The sequence below is a fragment of the Echinops telfairi genome, unplaced genomic scaffold (genome assembly GCF_000313985.2).
Source record: "Echinops telfairi isolate 266 unplaced genomic scaffold, ASM31398v2 ScPeMD7_7424;HRSCAF=8462, whole genome shotgun sequence".
Lineage (NCBI taxonomy): Eukaryota > Metazoa > Chordata > Mammalia > Afrosoricida > Tenrecidae > Echinops > Echinops telfairi.
This window is the reverse complement of record NW_022111324.1, coordinates 12,602,770-12,621,715: the sequence shown is the minus strand read 5'-3', so window position 1 is coordinate 12,621,715 and position 18,946 is coordinate 12,602,770. Positions and strand designations below refer to the sequence as shown.

General features: G+C 39.3%; 1 protein-coding gene across 8 annotated transcripts in view; it reads right to left on the bottom strand.

Annotated features, from left to right (window-relative positions):
- DNM3 (dynamin 3) overlaps positions 1-18,946 on the bottom strand; it is a 731,348-nt gene that overhangs the window by 208,394 nt on the left and 504,008 nt on the right. For all 8 annotated transcript variants that reach the window (XM_045297842.1, XM_045297844.1, XM_045297841.1 and 5 more), the window contains one exon: positions 4,952-5,061. In XM_045297842.1, the coding sequence (XP_045153777.1) occupies positions 4,952-5,061 (110 nt within the window). The remainder of the gene's footprint in view (positions 1-4,951; positions 5,062-18,946) is intronic.

Here is an 18,946-nt window from a genome sequence, read left to right as displayed (position 1 = left end):
CCTCCCCCTCTCCCAGTCCCCCCCGGAACTGTCAGTCCCGTTGTTTTCTCCTCCAGATTGTTCATCCAGCCTGTCCTATCCAGACAGGCCTGGGGATTGATTCTTAAAGAGTATACTTTAGTATGAAGGAAAACGAGCCAAAATAAACACTAGGATTCAAGTGGGGTGAACACAGAATAATTACGTCACTAAATTTAAAAAACCATTGTCTCTATGAATAAATTGCCATATTTGTTATTGAGCTGTTAGTTGCCATCAAGCTGGTTTTAACCCACAGCAACCCTCTCCCACACACAGCAGAATGGAACGGTGGCCAGTCTTGTGTCATCGCACACGGGTTTCTGTGCGTGAGCCCTTTGTTGTAACCACTGTATCAATATTGACTAAGGTGGTAAAAAAAATAGGTGGACCTCAAATACTGGATAACTGTAATAGGAAAAACCATATAATAGGGGCTATTGAAGTCAAAGTGTTGTAAGATCATTTTGGAAAGAGAATAGGGGGATTAATTTCAAATTTTAAGTCAAATATAAAGGTCAAAAATAAAAGAGGGCTGGATGAAAAGAGGGTAGAAAGTATAGTAAAGCAAAGCAAAAAAAAAGCAGATTAAAATATAATGTTTACATTAAATTAAAATACAGCAGGAAAAACAATAAAAATGTAAAGTGGCTAAATGCCCAGGTTAAAAGAAGCACAGTTAACACTAGCTGAAAACATTTCACATTCTTTCAAAAACAAACAAAAATATTCTCTGATAATAGACATATACAATAACATTACCACCCTAAAGAAGACAAAAATAAATAAAAGGGTATAAACTAAGCTAATATTGCCTGAAAGAAGAGCAATGTCGCTACATTATTGGCTTTCCAAGCTGTTGAGCTGCTTTTGACTCAGTGACGCCATTTGACGGAGCATGGCTGCCTCAGAATTTTCTAGACAACGTCTTGTAGGCGGTGATCATGGCAGAGGGAGCCCTGCCAGCTGCAGCGGTTGAATGGTCTGGTGGCAGCCCGACAGGAAAGGGGATCTGGCAGTATAACCCACAGGGGCAGTTCTACTCGGCCGTGTGGGTCACACATTTCAGGGGTTTCTCCCCCAAAGCTGCTGGTGTGGTCCGTTAGCAGTTGAATACTTTAATCGTTGTGCCACCAGGGTTCTTTCGTATCAGAGTAGACTATATATTTAGGTAAAGACCATCATTAAAAATAAAAAGGGATGCCACAAAATTATTTTTAAATGTCAGAGGAAAGATATAATTCTAAACTTGTATAAATGTAATAACATCAACTGGCCTTGAGATACATGGAGCGAAAATTAGCAAACCTAGTATAATGTTCAAATTCACAATTGTTGAAAGAGATCTTTAATAAACCTCTGATAAAAACCTGAACAATTCTATACTTAGTAAAGAAATTAAATCACAAGTTAATAGTCTACTTTCCAATAATAACCACCAGGGCCAGATACATCCCACCAAGCATTTCATTTAATTAAAAGTCAATCCCTGTTTTACACAAATGGTTCCAAAGAAAAGCTAGGGCCTTTTCTCACCTAAATTTATGATATGAAAACCAGGTCAGACAGCACAAATATCTAGGTAAGACATTCAAGTGCCAATCTGTCGTGTGAACATGTTAAAAGCCTAAATAAAATAATAGAAAATTTAAAACAAGAATGTATAATAAATAACAAAATATCACAATTTAGCTAAGCATAATTCCAACAGACCACAGATGGTTTAACATGAAAAGGTATGCTAATATATTATACCTACTAACAGATTAAAGAAGAAAAATCATATAATCATCTCTGTTGAGGCAACAAAAGCATTTGATAAAATTCAATACCTATTCCTGATTTTAAAAGCAGAAACTTTCATTACTAAGTACAAAAGATATCTTCTAAATTGATTATCAGGCACCTCTGAAAATGTACTTAAATTATTTTTAAACCATTCTCCTAAAAGACTAGGACAAACGCAGAGTGCCCACTTCTATTCAACATTGTACTGGACATCCTAGTTAGTACAAAAATACTGAAAAGAAACCAAGGTCTCAAAGGAAAAGACGATGGTACATGTGCCTGTAGGTGGGACCTCCCCGTTCTCACGGGGTTCTCTCAAAAGCAGTGCTGGTGTTTCGTATTTGAGAACACCAGCGTTCCAGAAAACCAAGGTTACTAGAAACCCAGAATTTTCAGATTTTGGTGACTTTTGTTCTTTTTAAAAAAAATCCGCAGTTGTACTTCATCTAAAAGGATACTCAACTGCTTTCTTATTTTTACTTTGTACCAAGATCTTTTTTAAAAAATCATTTTATTGGGGGCTCATACAACTCTTATCACAATCCATACACACATCAATTGTATAAAGCACATTTGTACATGGGTTGCCCTCATCATTCTCAAAACATTTGCTCTCCACTTAAGCCCTTGGCATCAGCTCCTCATTTTTCCTCCTCCCTCTCCTCATGAACCCTTGATAATTTATAAATTTTATGGTGTCATATCTTACACTGTCCGACGTCTCCCTTCACCCACTTTTCTGTTGTCCATCCCCCAGGGAGGAGGTTATATGTAGATCCTTGTAATAGGCTCCCCCTTTCCACCCCACCCTCCCTCCACTCTGGTGGTATCACCACTCTCAGCACTGGTCCTGAAGGGATCATCTGTCCTGGATTCCCTGTGTTTCCAGTGTACCAACATCTTTTATAATCTACACTTTCCAGAGTCACCAAGGGTTCAAACTGACTTTGACTTCCTGTTGGGTAGTCTTGTGTCTGTCCTACCCTTCTTCCAGGCAAGAAGGCTGAGCACACCTCTGAGCCATCCTTCAGGGTCTTCCAGGCCTCCACTGCCCTAAGAAAGGCCCATGAATATACTGATGTGTCCTCAGTATCAAACACTCGCTCCTGCTCTCTCCAGCAAGCTTTCTGAGCCTTCAGTGTTTTTCACAAGCTACCCTCAAATAAGACTAATTCTTTTTTTAAATCCCGTTTTTGTATTTGGCAAGGGAGCAGTATTTAATTCGCACTCCCCGTGATTCTCTAAGAGCCTTCCTCTTATGTTTTCTCCAAGTATTTTTGTGTCATGAATCACTCTGAGCAACTGACTGGGAATGTAGGAAGAAGTCTTCTCTTGCTATTGTGATTTACTTTGTGATTGACCCCAGGCAAGTCACTGAACCAAATCAAGTAGCTTTGCTCATGGCTAAATAAAGATAAAAGGAAGGCTAGAGGAATGGGTTAAAATTATTCTTTACTAACTAATGGTTCAGTCTCTCAGCAACTGACTAATTTCCAAGGGAGAAAAACATCTCTTTTCCTAATGGTGATCCTTTTACAAATCTCTCTGTCATTGTCTGTTACCTCTCCATGTCTTTATTTAACGTCTGGGTTTCAGTAAACAGTGAATGTACCCCATAAAGATTGGTCCAAAATGAAATTTTGATGTTGTTGGTGAATGGCAGCAAGAAAAACACAAGAAATGAGTTGAAGGAAAAGTGGAATTAGAACCGGACATCCTGATAGGAATTCCAGCTACCTTATGTACTAGTTTTGTGATTTCAAAGAGTCAGGTTGGTGAATGTGGGAGACTGAGAACCAGGAAGAGAGTATATGCAGACAAACTATGCTCATCTGTTAAGAAGTCTGGGAGGCCTTCAAGTTCGTGAGTAGGAGATGTGTCCCAGTCACATTCTCTTATGTAAAATTATTCCCCACAGTGTTCCCCTCTAAAGGCCAATACGGCCAATTTTAAGGCGCTGCTTGCAAGCACATGGTTGTTTACTATAATCTTGAAGGTCAACTGCTTGAAGGCTATCTGCCATCAAAAGCAGTCAGACCATCTAACCCTAAGTATGGCTCACCCCCTTCTGATAAGGATCATAAAGATCAAGCCAGCTCAAAGACAGCCAAGGTTAGGCTGCCATCTTAACTCTAGAACCCATCCATCTTGTTACATATGTACCTTCCTGTCACATGTACCTCTAGTACCTCCCCTTCCTATTGCATATATAACCCTAGCTTGTCCCCCTCCTGTTATATATATGCCTCTAATACAACCCCTTCCTGTTAAGTATGTGCTTACCATGGCTTGCATGCCCAAGATTATATAAGCTTGTGAGAGAATCCATTACTCCCTCATCTGATTCTGGTTGCCATGGAAGAGGTGAGCACTTACATTTCTTGTCTGATGTTCCTTTAATTTACCCTTCAATTACAAAATCAGCCCTTGAACCCATTTGGTTGTGGAGCCTGGACCCCCACAGGTGAACCTAAATTTTCTAATGTATAAAATGATAACCACCTAAGTCTCATTTTTAAAAAAAACTAACAAAGCTATTGTTATGGAAAAAATAAAGATAATGAATATGAACATTGCTTTAAAAACTGTAAGGTACTATTATTATTATTATTCATATCATCTAAATACTTGATCCACCAATTTAAGAATTTCTCATTATATGTGTATGTGAATATGAAGTCATTTCCTTCCATGATGGATAAATACTATAGAAATTGAATAATTTTAAACAATAAATTTTGTAATTTTGTAAACAATAAATTCAGGACCAGAAGATTTTAAGGTAATAAATGTAGCTTAAGAATGGAAGTAGCATGTGTGTGTGTCTGATAGAAAAGCAAAGAATAAAGTAATTACTACTTGAAGGTCCTTCTCATTCTAAATCATAACTCAGGGTCAAGTTTTAAGTCATAACTCATGGTCTAAAACTCATTGCCATCGAGTTGATTCTAGCTCATAGCGACCCTATAGGGCAGAGTAGAAGCAAAGAATACAAACACCAAAGGAAAACTGAAGTGCTATAATATTTTGAAGGGGGACCAAAGGGACTAGTTGTAAACATACTCTCTGGATCATGTGAAATATCTGAGGAGTGGGGGGGAGTGGAGGGAGCCATCTGAAAGCAGAAACAACTTCATTCTCTTACCTCTGCTCCGTGTTAAAAAGCGCAAAGATGTGCTTGCTAGACATAAAGCTCTTTTCCACATCCCGAACTTTCAGGTTGTCCAAGGGAAGCATGTATTTCTTTTCTTTTTCCTATTGAAAGAGAGTGTGATAAAGAAAGAAAGAAATGGCTTTAATAAAAGATCTTCAGTCATGCCAATGACAGCATAGCACCCGTGAGGGTGAACACTTGACTGCACAATTGTGACAGGAGTAAAAACTATCTGAGGTAGGAGACTCCAGAGTCTCAACATGTGGGTCAGAAGAAAGGGGAGAGGGAAACACACAGGAAGGGCTCTGTGATGGAGAAAACACGTGGTCTTCCACCCTTTCCCCTCATCTGGGTCCCCTCAGATGGTTTAAAATGTTAGTTTGATATTAAGAATTTAGCCATCTGTTAATATTTAGCAAAAATGTTCTGGTCCTAATTCAAGGAGAAGTGCCAGATGGGTTTCATTTCATATTTTATTTGCAGCCTAAGCAATTCTGATAGCCAGCGCTGGCAGAGGAAGGAAAGCACAAGGACCCCAGTATGAAATGCCCCCTGTATATTATGATTCAGCGCGCGCGCATGCATGCGCACACACACACAAATTACTTCTAGTCTAGAATAAAATACGTGTCTATGGAATGTTATTTCATAGTATTGTTGACCTCTATGAGGAGCAGAGTCCATTGAGCATTAGACTGATATGCAGTAAAAAATGTAAAAGCCAGAACCTGTGTAAAGTGGAAACCCTGCTAGAGAAGGAAAACTCAAATACTGTCAACTAAACTCGGCAATAGAAAAATGGCAAGACTGTATCCTACCAGAGGTTGAAAACTTGGGAGACAGGAAAATCAAGGCCCACCGCCAACTTTCCGCTCTCACAGGTTACAGAACCGTAATCGAAACAAGTGCTCTTTTAAAATGAACCCGTTTTCAGGAACAAAATGCACACTGAAGAGATAAAGATCTGAAAATACGATCAAACTGATCAAACTATATTGAATGCCAAAGAATGACTAGAAACATTGACTTCCAGGGGCAGTATAGAGGCAATATTACCTTAATATCAAATGCTGAACAATCAGATAGTAGCAGAAAGCCAAACACTCACGTTAAGAAACCTAGTAAATATCTCTTGTTGCCAATTGCCACCAAGCAGATTCTGCCTCCGGAGGACCCCACATTTTACAGAGTGGAACTGTGCCATAGGATTTTCTAGGTTGCACTCTTAACAGAAGCAGATCGACAGGCCTGCTCTTCCGTAATACCACTTGGGTTAAAATTGCCAACCTTTAGGTTATCAGTGGAGTGTAAATCATTTGTACCACTTAGCGATCTCAAATACCTACTGCTCTGTGTAACTGATTCGATTCCAACGCAAAGCCACCCTATATGATAGAGTAGACAGAGCCTCTCTAACCCACTGAGTTTCCCAGGCTGTCATCTTTGCAGAAGGAGCCTTGGCAGCCCATTGCGCAGGGGCTTATCCACAAGGTCAGTAGTTAGGAAACTACAAGCTGCTCCTTGGGGGAAAGATGAGGCATTTACTCCCGTCAAGACGGACAGTCTCAGAAACCTCCGGGAACAGCTCGACTCTATCCTACAGGGTCACTCTTAATCAGAATTGACTCTAGGGCAGTGTGTTTGTTCTTGTTTGTTTTTGCATCGTTATGGGAGTAGATAAGCAGGTCTTTTCCTCCTGTGGATCCACAGCATGGTTTTGAATAGCAGACCTCTCAGTAACAGCAGACCTCTCAGTAAGCAGGCAAGCACTTAATCATTATATATTACCAATTGCAAAGCTTACTGTCTTCCAGTTGATTCTGACTTCTAGGATAGAATAGAATTGCTTCACAGGGTTTCAGAGGCTGTAAATCTCCACAGAAGCATACTTCCTTGTCTTTATCTCACAAATCTTTCAGTTAGCATCCCACCTGAACTCACCATGCACCAGAGCGCCTTCAAATACCGATTAGGGGGCATTCTAGTGCACACACGAACTAGCAAGCAAGCATCCTGTGCTACTCCTGAGCAAGAGGATGACTCAGCTCCAGAGGAAAACATGAACAATCAGCCATACTTCCAACAAACAACTATTAATGCCAATGAATAATTAATAGTTGGCATTAATAGGTTTTTTATTATACCATTAACACCAATCAACTAAATCAATGCTCAAGGAAGCATCAGTTTACAGATCAAATGACACATTACATTGGATAAATCATCTCTGGAGAGTGCTGAAAGGCAAAGAGGTTACTTTGAGACCTAAGATGTACCTAAACCAAGCCATAGTACTTTCAGATGTCTTATGTGCATGGGAAAGTTGGACATTGAACAAGGAAGACTGAAGAATAATCAACACATTTGAATTAAGGTGCTGGTGAAGAATATTGAAAGTACCATGGACTGCCAAAAGAAAACACAGATTTGTCTTGGAAGAAGTACAGCCAGAATGCCGCTTAAAGGCAAGGTTGGCAAGACTTCTTCTCACTTTCTTTGTACATTTTGTCAGGAGAGACTAGTCCCTGGAAAAGAACACCTGCTTCATAAAGTACAGGAGCAGCGGAAAAACAGGAAGGCCCCCAACAAGACTGATTGACATGTGTCTTCAATAATGGGCTCAAACATAAGAACAATTGTGAGGATGGTACAGGGCAGGGCAGGTTTTCATTCTGTTGTGCACAGGGCCCCTATGAATTGGTACTGACTCAATGGCACCTAACAACAACAATGCCACTAAAAATAAAATGCATGCTATGTACAAAGAGGCTTGACATACATTTTTTTGTTCTACAGTTATAAAGTACTTCCTTGAAAATTTGTGACTGGGCTCAATAACATGGACAGCTCTTCATTGTGCCCTAGATAACTTGCAGTGGCCATACTGTATGCAGACCTCAGAGGATGTAGGGAGAGTAACTGGCCCAGCCACATAATGCTAACTTATGCAGGGAAAAATTGGACAGAGTCTGTGGTAGATATATAATTGTTCGTCAATTTGAGGATTAAGAGTGTAGGGGTGGAGTCTAGCTTGTCAATCAAAGCATAGCCAATGAGGCCCCTGTGTGGGCATGGCCACTTCTTGAGAATTCTGGGAAATCCAGTACTTCCTCCTTGGAGGTGGGAGACTCTCTACTCACACCCTGGGAGACATAGCAGCTGACAAGACACATGGACCCACCCTAATGCAGAGACCTCTGCCAGCGCTGTAATGTTTCTAATGACACTGTATCCAAAGAATTTCTACCCACTGGTCTGTGATCTTCTATATTCAGTATCATTGCATGTATTTTGTGAGTCTGAAGAGGACTTTATAGATTGCTATTAGATATATGGGCTAATATTGGACTTATGGACTTGATCTGGACGGGGCTGGGATGTTTTCTCAATTTTCAATTGCTCTTGTATATAAAGCTCTTTCTTATACACATATGTGTGTCCATGGATTTGTTTCTCTAGCCTACCCAGACTGACACAGAGACCATAAGAATGACTAAAAGGTGGTCCTCTCATTGGCATAAAATAAGACCAAGTGAAACACTTAAAGACATTTGGTTGGAGAATACATAGCTTCATTGGCAAATAATCTCTTTAGAGAAAAGGAGAAATAAAAATAAAACAAACAGAAACTAAATAGGAATGAGATAAACTTAAGATTAAACTGGGAAAGGGAAATCACTTCTAAAACATGCCACAATTTCTTTTATTAAAACGAATGACACGTGTAGCAAGAACTAAGATATTTGCAAACAAACAACTACCGAGTTCAAGTGAATGAAGTTCTATAGTTGAGTTTAACTTACTTAAAACAATCATCAGGCTAGTTTAGGGCAGATTTCTAATAGGCAAGAGCCTAGCTTGAACGGAAATCTATCCAGTGCATAATCAAATAAAAATGTGTGAGACCCAGGGAACATTTAAAAAGGAAAAAAAAAAATTTTTATTTTCAATGCTCTAAATTTAAGCAGATGGATTTTTATTCTTGTGCACCATCCTATTCAACCTTTGAAATGATGGATTTGTCTTTTAATGGGAAATCTGTATTTCATTGTAAAGATGGAACACAATGTTCTTGGCTTGGTTTCTATAGAAGTAGGCGCCCTTTTGTACTGCATTCTTTAGCATATCATGAAGACTGAAAAGCTAGTATGTTTATGTCATATATTAAACACTGGAGAAACAAACACATATGTAGGTAAAAGAACATTAAAAATATAGTTTCCAGTTCCAAAGAACTAAGTATCATTTATCTGAGTTTTTCTGAGGACACATTGCTAAATTGTTTCATAATCAAGCGTTTAAGATTGACAAAGGAAGAAGAAAGAGAAGATTCAGACTGCTTTGTTTAATTAAAGCTGTAAGACAAATGAAGAATTAGAGACAGCACTGAAACATGAAAGGATATCATGGGTATTTCTGAAATTTTTGTTGATTTGGGGAAACAATGATGCTCTGCTTTGAGAATCTCTTGGATCTGAAATAACTAAAATAAACAAAAGGCACTGAGGTAGGGAAAGGATATACAGAATTGTAGTTTCCAAAATAACAGTGAGTCATATCACTGGCTTAATTAAGAAATTTGCTACATTATTATGGGGCATTCCATTAATCTGTTTAATGATATGCTGTTTAATATGGCAGTCACCAAGTAGGTGACTACAGGGTGTCTGACAGGTTGTTAGTTAAAGGAATATGTGCTGAAAGTATGAAATGCACACTAGCTTCCAAAGATTTTACATGCAAAAGAATGTAAAATAGCTCATTAAACACTTTTATATTGATTATATGAGGGGGTGTTTCCAAAAATTTCATGGAAACATGGAAGTAAAAAAAAAGGAATTTTTCCACGAATTTTTTGAAGCTTCCTCAGCTACCATATGTTGAAATGATAATTTTTTTTAATATAGAAGAGTAAGTAAAACATATTAGTAAATGTAATTTTCTTTACTTTTACTATTTTGAATGTAGCTATTAAAAATGTATAATGGTGCAGAGTGGGGACCCAAAGTCCATCATAGGCAATTGGATATCCCTTAAAGAAGGGTCGCGGAGAAGGGACAAGCCAGCTAGGGTGCAGGGTAGCAACGATGAAACATACAACTTTCCTCTAGTTCTTAATTGCTTCTCCTCCAACCCCTCCCTATCATGATCCCGATTCTACCTTACAAATCTGGCTAGACCAGAGGACGTACACTGGTACAGATAGGAACTGGAAACACAGGGAATCCAGGACAGATGATCCCTTCAGGACCAGTGCTGAGAGTGGTGATACCGGGAGGGTAGAATGAGGGTAGGGTGGAAAGGGGGAACCGATTACAAGGATCTACATATAACCTCCTGCCTGGGGGATGGACAACAGAAAAGTGGGTGAAGGGAGATGCCAGACAGTGTAAGATATGACAAAATAATAATAATTTGTAAATTATCAAGAGTTCATCAGTGAGGGGGTAACGGGAAAGGAGGGGAAAAATTGAGGAGCTGATACCAACAGCTCAAGTAAAAAGCAAATGTTTTGAGAATGATAAGGAAAACAAATGTACAAATGTGCTTGACACAATGGATGTATGTGTGGATTGTGATAAGAGTAGTATGAGCTCCCAATAAAATGATTTTTTAAATGTATAATGACTTAAGTATTTAACATTGCATTTCTTTGAATATTGCATATTATCATTTCTATCTTACATTCTATCCTTCCAAACAATTTCTCTCCTCTTACACATACGGAGCCACAAGGGAATAACACATGAGTGGGAATCTAGTAGATGACAAGGAGTTTGATTTGGCCCGATCTGTTTCTGCTACCGAGTCTACTCATACTTTGCATGCTCTCAGTCACCAGTCTGATAGTTCACTATCATTTATGACATACAGTCTTCTTTAATCTCCTTTACCATTTCAACATTATATCATAGTTTCCCCTTGTTTGACAGCCCCAATGCACTAGGTTCCCAATCCCTGGCATCTCACAAACAGTTGATCATAAATGACCTCCTATCTAGTTTTCTTGATTTCTAATTTCTCTACTATTTCCAGGCTGGGTGAGTTTCTAACTAAAAGGCAGTGAAATCAAAGGCTAGGTATAGGAATCATAGAATGGCCATGGGTATGTTCTTCTACTTTGGAAAGAAGTAAAAGGAGTGAGAGATAAGCTACAATGCCTAGTGTAGTGTTGGGCATTGAAATTTGCATAGCGTGTAACTATTTGTTAAATCAACTTGAAAATATCTAGTAGTCAATGCTGAGTGTTGAGTAACATAGTTAATAGTCACATAAATTTATGAATTAAATAGAAATTCTATTTTAAAATATCAGCTGCTTTACCCAAAATTATAGTTTCGGTTGACTGTCATGTTTGTGTTGCTTACACTTTCTAGGAATGCCTGCTCTGAGAGAAGGCAATTCTAACCCATTATCAACAAGTTGATTCTGACTCTACTGCTCCCATTGATTATATAACCAAGCTAGATAACACCTTTGATAAATTCAGTCTTTCCTCTGTTTATCAGGATGTTATCTATAAGGGCAGTTGTGAGGATTCTGGTCTTCTTTACATTGAATTCTAATCCATACTGAAGGCCGCAATCCTTGTTATTCATCACAAGTGCTTCAAGTCTTTCTCACATTCAGCAAACAAAGTTTATAGTCTGTATAATGAAGGTTGTAAATAAGTCTTTCTCTAATCCTGATGCCACAGCCTTCTTTGGGTAGTCCAGCGATCTCTTCCAGTCAATCGGTCAGGTAGCTGTCATCCAAATTTCTTAACATAAACTAGTAAGTGCTTCCAGTGCTTCATCAGTTTGTTGAAACATGTTAGTTGGTATTTTGTCAATTCCTGGATTCTTGTTTGTTTTTTCCCCGCTAATGTTTTCAGTACAATTTGGGCTTCTTCTTTCAGTATCACTGGTTCTTGATCATATTTTATCTCTTGAAATGGTTGAATATTGACCAGCTATTTTCGATAAAGTGGCTCTGTACCTCTTCCATCTCTTTTGGATGCTTCCTGCATCATTCAATATTTTGCCCATAGAATATTTTAATATTGTAGGTCGAGGCTTGACTTTTTTCTCCAATTCTTTTTACCTTTTGATGTATGCCAAACACGTCCTTCCTTTGGTCTGCCTCCGGTATTGGCACATTTTATTACAATTCTTCAGCTTCTCAAGCTGCGTTTTGAAATATTCTGCTCAGCTCTTTTGCATCATTATATCTTCCACTTGCTTTAGCTCCTCTACAATTAAGTGCAAGTTTCAGTCTCTTCTCATATCCATTTTGATCTTTTCTTTCTTTCTCATCTTTTTAACAACCTTTTGCTTTCTTTAGGCATGATGTTCTTGATATCATCCCACAGCTTATCAGGTGTTCTGTCATTAGTATTCAATGAGTCACAGCTACTCTTGATATGTTCTTGAAATACAGGTAGGATATACTCAAGGTCATGTTTTCATTCTCATGGAATTGTGTTAATTTCTGCAACTTTAATTTGAATATGAGCAGTTGATAGTCTGTTCCATAATTAAACCCTGGCCTTATTTTGGCTGATGATATTGAGCTTCTAATAGTCTCTTCCCACACACATAGTGAACTTGATTTCTGTGTATTCCATTTGAAGAAGTCCAGTCATCGTTTATGCTGATAAAAGGTATTTGTGATGAAGAAGTCGTTAGTCTTGAGAATTCTATCATGCAATCTCCTGCTTCATCTTTATCATCAAAGCCACAGTTTACAACTATTGTTCCTTTCTTTTTGGCTCTTTTTTTTAATTCCAGTTGCCAATAATTACCACTGCATCTGGCTTCTTCGATAAATTTCAGACTGAAATTTATCATTCGTATGATAAGTTGGTATCATTCTTCAATTTCTTCATCATTAACTTTAGTGGTTGGAGAGTAAATTCGACTAATAGTTACGTTTAGTAGATTTCTAGTATGCTCATAAGTATTATCCCATCACAGACAATATTGTACTTTGAGATGGATTTGAAATGTCCTTTTTGATGATGAATGTGATGTTATATTCTTGACTTTGTTATTGGTAACATAGTAAACTGCATGATTATCCGATAAAAATGGCCAAATAACAGTCCATTTCATCTCAACCACACTTAAGACAGCTCTCCTTATGTGTTCCATTTCATTTTTATTACTTCCAATTTTCCTAGAATCATACTGGTGCTGCTGGGTAGATTCAAATGTCCAAGCTTCATAACCTTGAAATTTATATCAGGTTTCACTTCTGATATCTGATATAAAATGTACACTGAAATCTACACTGATGACCATGTCAGAAACCTGTTACCACAACAACGCTCAAATGGCCCACACATTTTCATTAGAGGCTAATCAGGAGTCCTTTGCTTATTGATGTTCAGCTAGCCTCTTCAATCAGGAACCCAGGTGTCATAGTGGGTTATGAATTGAGCTGCTAACCCCCAAGCCAGCTATTTGAAACCACCTCCTCAGGCGAAAGATGAGGCTTTCTCTTTCAGTAAAGAGTTACAATCTCAGAAACACACAAAGGTAGTTCTACTCGGTCCTAGAATCAGAATGGACTCAATGGCAGGGAGATTTTGAATTTGAAACTCTTCAAGAAGGAGTCCTGGTGAAGCAATTGTTAAGCACTTGCCTGTTAACTGACAGGTTGGTTATTTGAAACTACCAGTAGTACCACAGGGGATGGGATCTAGCAATATGTTTCCATAAAGATCCTAGACTAGGAAACACTGCGGGGCAGTTTGACTCTGTACCATACAGGGTCACTGTTAGTTGAAATCAAATGAGGGCAAATAACAACAACAAAAACCGATTCAAGTAGATTGGGATCTCTTTAAGGGCAGCAATCATGTCATACTTATTTTGTGTTTATACCTAGCGGTTATCATACTGTTTCATGCCTGTATTTTTAAGCAAACAATTGATGGAATGGTGCTGTTGTTAGTGCCACAGAACCTGGTCTTACTCACAGTGACTACCATGTCCAAAAGAATGACGCCATGCCCAGTCCTATGCCAGTCTCACAATCATCCTTATGGTTGCGTCATTGGTGAAGCCATTGTGTCTCTCTATCTCATTGAGAGTCTTCCACTTTTTTGCTGACCTTCTATTTTAATAGGTAGGTGTCCCTTGGCAGAGATTGATACCCCCTGATGCCATGCCCAAAGTACGTGAGACAAAGCCTCCTTGCCATCCTTGCTTCTAAGAAGTATTCAGGTTATAATTCTTCAAAGACAGATTTGTTTGTTCTTTTGGCAAGTCCATGGTCTATTAAATAGTCTTCACCAATACCAAAATCAATTCTTCTTTGGTCTTCTGTACTCGTTCTCCAGCTTTCACATGCGTATGTGGCAACTGAAAGCACCACTGGTTGCCTTAGGCTCACCTTAGCCTTCCAAGTGTCATCTTTGCTTTCTAAAACTTAGAGCTCTATCTACCTGCAGGAAAATGAAGCAAGACCCTCACCTCACTCTATGCACAAGAATAAAGTCAAGGTGGATCACAGAGCTCCAAGTAAAACTCCAAACTATTAGGACCATCAATAAGGGAATTGGGACAAACCTAAGAACTCTGGCACAGGAATACATGTGCTATCGGAAATAGGGAAGGACACAAACAGAGGAAGCACCAATTGACAAGTGGGATATACTGAAGATAACACACCTGTGCACACCAAAAGACTTCGCCAAGAGAGTAATAAGAGAGCCCACAAACTGGAAAAACGTCTTTAGCAATGACACATCAGACAAAGGGCTTATTACTGAAATATACAAATATTCTGCTAGCCTACAGTAAGATAGAACCAAAGAGCCCACTGATGAAGTGGACAAAAGACCTGAACAGACGTGTCACGAAGGATGGAGATCCTAATGGCCAAGAAACATAGAGAAAATGATCCCAAACATTAGCCATAAGGGAAATGCAAATTAAAACAACTATGAGATACCACCTAACACCCTCAAAGATAGCCCAATTCAAAAAAATCATAAAGCAACAGATGCTGGTGATGGTGTGGTGAGCTAGGTACTCTGATCCACTGCTGGTCGTCCTGTAGATATGTGCAACCACTATGAAAATCAATCTGGTGATACCTAAAACAAATGGAAATTGAGCTACCTATGATCCAACAATCCCCTTCCGGGCATATGCCCAGAAGAAGTAAGAAACAGACTAAGCCCAGAAATGCGCGCTCAATGTTCATTGTGGTGCAGTTCACAAACCTGAAGACCTGGAAACAATCAAAATGTCCACCAACTGATGTACTTTTAATGGATTAAAAAACTCTGGTATGCACATACAAAAGAATACTATGCAGCCTTAAAAAGCAGTGATGAACTCATGAAGCACATGGTCTCATGCAAAGAGTTGGAGGAAATTATGCTAAGTGTAGTTAGACAAGCACAAAGAGACAAGAACAACATGAGTCCATTGAGGTAAGCTCAAAAAGTACAATGGGCAAAGAGGATAAGCGACTTAATGCATAAACCCTGGGTCGAGGTCCAGGCACTTTGGCAGGGATCTGACCCAACTCAGAGATGCAAATGGCAGTCAACTAAAAAGGAGGAGAAAAGAGAGGGGTTAGAAAATAAAAGGAAAAAACCCCACAAGGGTGTTGGGGAACAGGGCACTAATACATCCACAGGGAAGGTATGGTTTATGTCTCTACAGGAAAGCAAGAGAGGGCCCAGACACCATTCCAGAGCTCCAGACCTTTAGGGCAATACACTGGCATGGGGCAGCAAACTAACAGAAAGGATGATGGAGCCTGGCCCAAGCCAAGCTATGTTGATCCCCTCCCCAGAAGAAGGCAACACAGAGGACAACACTGAAGATATAGCCCAGGGAGAGAGGCAGCTCTGTTCAGACCACTCGGAATGAACTAAAAGGGAGGAGGGAAAGAGAGAGAGAGAACCTCATCATGATCCACCAGGCTCCAGGGACAACATCCTTGCTCAGAGCAGCCAATGCACAGAGAGGACCCTAGGGCCGGCCCCACCATGAGACACGATGTTCCCTCACTATTCTATAGCGCTACAGGGGACAGCACTGGAGACAATTTGCGGACAGTGTGCCCAGTCTGCCCCATGCCCAGTGAGGTGAAATGCAAAGTGAGTGCAACAGGGCAGCAAGGGGAACAGTTAGCTGCAAGCAGTTCAAAGAAGCATTCCTACAGGTTTCCCAGAGATAGTCCAGTGCTCTTTGACTCTCTGGAAAATGGTGCTGGCCTCCTCTAAAACAACACAATACAAACAGCAATCACCCTCAATGGCCTCAATGAAAGAACAGGAGAAACAAAAGGCAATGTTGGAAGAAGTCCTCAACCAAACAACATGCACAGAAGAAGCAGACCATGATCTGCCACAGAAAGAAATTTTCATAAAGCTGCTTGGAGTCATACAGGATATGAGGGAAGCAATACAGAAAAAGGATGAAATGATAGAGGAGATAACATCCATACACCAAAGGGAAATACAAGAGTTTAGGGACAAGATAACAAAAACCAGTAGCAAATTCATGGACTTCTCCAACTGACTGGAGGAGGCAGAGAACCAACACCAGTGACCTTGAGCCAAGCAGACTTTAACAAACATGATAAAGAGTCAAATAAGATCATCAGAGAAGCTGAAGAAAACCTGAGAAATATGTCTGATGCTATGAAGAAGTGCAACATCAGAATACAGTGAACCCTCGTTTATCACGGTTAATCGGTTCTAGACCCTACCGTGATAAATGAAATTCCGCGAAGTAGGATTCCTTATTTGTAAATCAAATATTTTCGTAGTTAGAGCATAGAGGACATGAAAAAACACCCTTTAGTCACCATTACACTCGTATTACCCAATTTATTAAATGAAAAAGGGAAAATACAGTAAAACATTTTGGACGTTACAATTATCATTTGTTATTTATTATATTATTTATGGCATCAAGCATGTACAGTATGAGCCAATCAGTGGCAGTAATGACAGAGCATGCGCTGTTACGCAAAAACCGCGATAGAGTGAAGCAGCGGAAGTTGAAGTGCGAAGTGGCGAGGGTTCACTGTAATTGATTCACCAGAGGAAGACACAACAAAGACGTCAACAGCAAAAATAGCAAGGGAATTCTTGGAGGAAAACTTCCCCATATTAATGAATGAAAGCCAGGCAACCATTAAGAAGTCTGAAAGAACACCAGCTAGACTGAATCCCAATAAGAAGTCACCAAGGCACATAATAGTTAAACTATCCAACTTTGAGGAAAAGGAGAAAATCATGAGGACAGCTAGGTAAAAACAAGCAGTCGCATATAAAGGTATTCAAATAAAGATACCCTCAGACTTATCAGTGGACACTATGAAGAAAAGGAGAGAGTGGACTAACATTCCAAAACCTGAAGGAAAATAACGCAAACCCAAGAATACTCTATCCAGCCAAATTATCTATCAATATAGATGGAGAGGTAAGAGTCTTCTCAGACAAGGAAAAACTTAAAGAATATGTTACAAGAAACCGAGCCCTACAAAAGATCCTTGCTGACCCAGTATGGACAGAACAGCACTCACCAAACACAAATAAGAGACCACCACATAGAACAACCTCACCCAGATGGCAACAAAGAGTAAACAGCTCCCAAGATAGCATTATCTTAAAGGTGGAAAGAAGTCAAGAATGAAACACAAACACACACACACACACACACACACGCACACGCACATGTGCGCACATTACACTGATAAGAATGGGAGGTAGGAACAGACCCAATACAAAAGGTATAAGAGGACATCACAAAGTCCCCTGATGGATGTCCATCCCTGAATATCAATGGATTGAACTCAGGCATTAAAAGGCAAAGATTAGCACACCAGCTTAGAAAACACAACGCATCAATCTGCTGCCTACAGGAGACAAATCTCAAAATTACAGCCAAAATTAGGCTGAGAATCAAAGGCTGGAGAATAATAAACCAAGCAAATGCCAATTTAAAAGAACCAGGGATTGCAATTCTAATCTCCGACAAAATTGATCTCAAGGTGCAAGCCATAACAAGAGATAAGGAGGGGCACTATGTAATGCTCAAGGTAACAGCAGACCAAGAACAAGTGAACAAAATAGATATATACATGCCCAATGAGAGTTCCACAAAATTAGTCAATCAAAAACTTTAAAAGATGAAAAAAGAAATTTAAGGCTCAACAATTATAGTAAGTGACTTTAATACACCACTCTCTGAGAAAGATCACAGGGAAATAAGCTTAACAAGGAGGCTCAGATCTAAACATTACGATTAGACGACTTGACCTGATAGGCATTTTCAGAGCTTTTCACCAAATGCAAAACCAATCACATTCTTTTCAAGCCCACATGGCACGTACTCCAAGATAGACCACACATTGGGACACAAGTTGAATCTGTTAAATTTAAACACATAGAGATCATACAGACTTCTCTCTCTGATCACAAAGCCATGAGGCTGGAAATCAACAAAAGGACAATCAAGAGAAAAGGACAACCAGTTGGAGGATAAATAACTCTCTATTGCAAAAGGAGTGGGTACTGGCCCAGATCAGAGATGAAATCAGAAAGTTTCTAGAAACCAATGAGAATGAGAATATGATGTACTAAAACCTTTGGACACAACAAAGGCAGTTATAAGAGGAAGTTTGACAGCAATACATGCACAGATGAAAAAGGAAGAGATATTTATGACTGATATGCTGACACAAAACATACAGCAATTAGAGCAGAGTCAACAGGACAATCTTACTAAGAACAAAAGAAAAGAAATAATAAAAATCAGGGCTGAGATTCATGAGAGGAAAAAGTAGAAAACTACTGGAAAATTAATGCAACTAAAAGTTGGTTCTCTATCAGCCTGTTGTGTGATCACGAGGTGTCGAAGGGATCACTGAAGACAAATGGGTGCATAAGCAAATGTGGTGAAGAAAGCTGATGGTGCCCGGCTATCAAAAATCATAGCGTCTGGGGTCTTAAAGGCTTGAAGGTAATCAAGC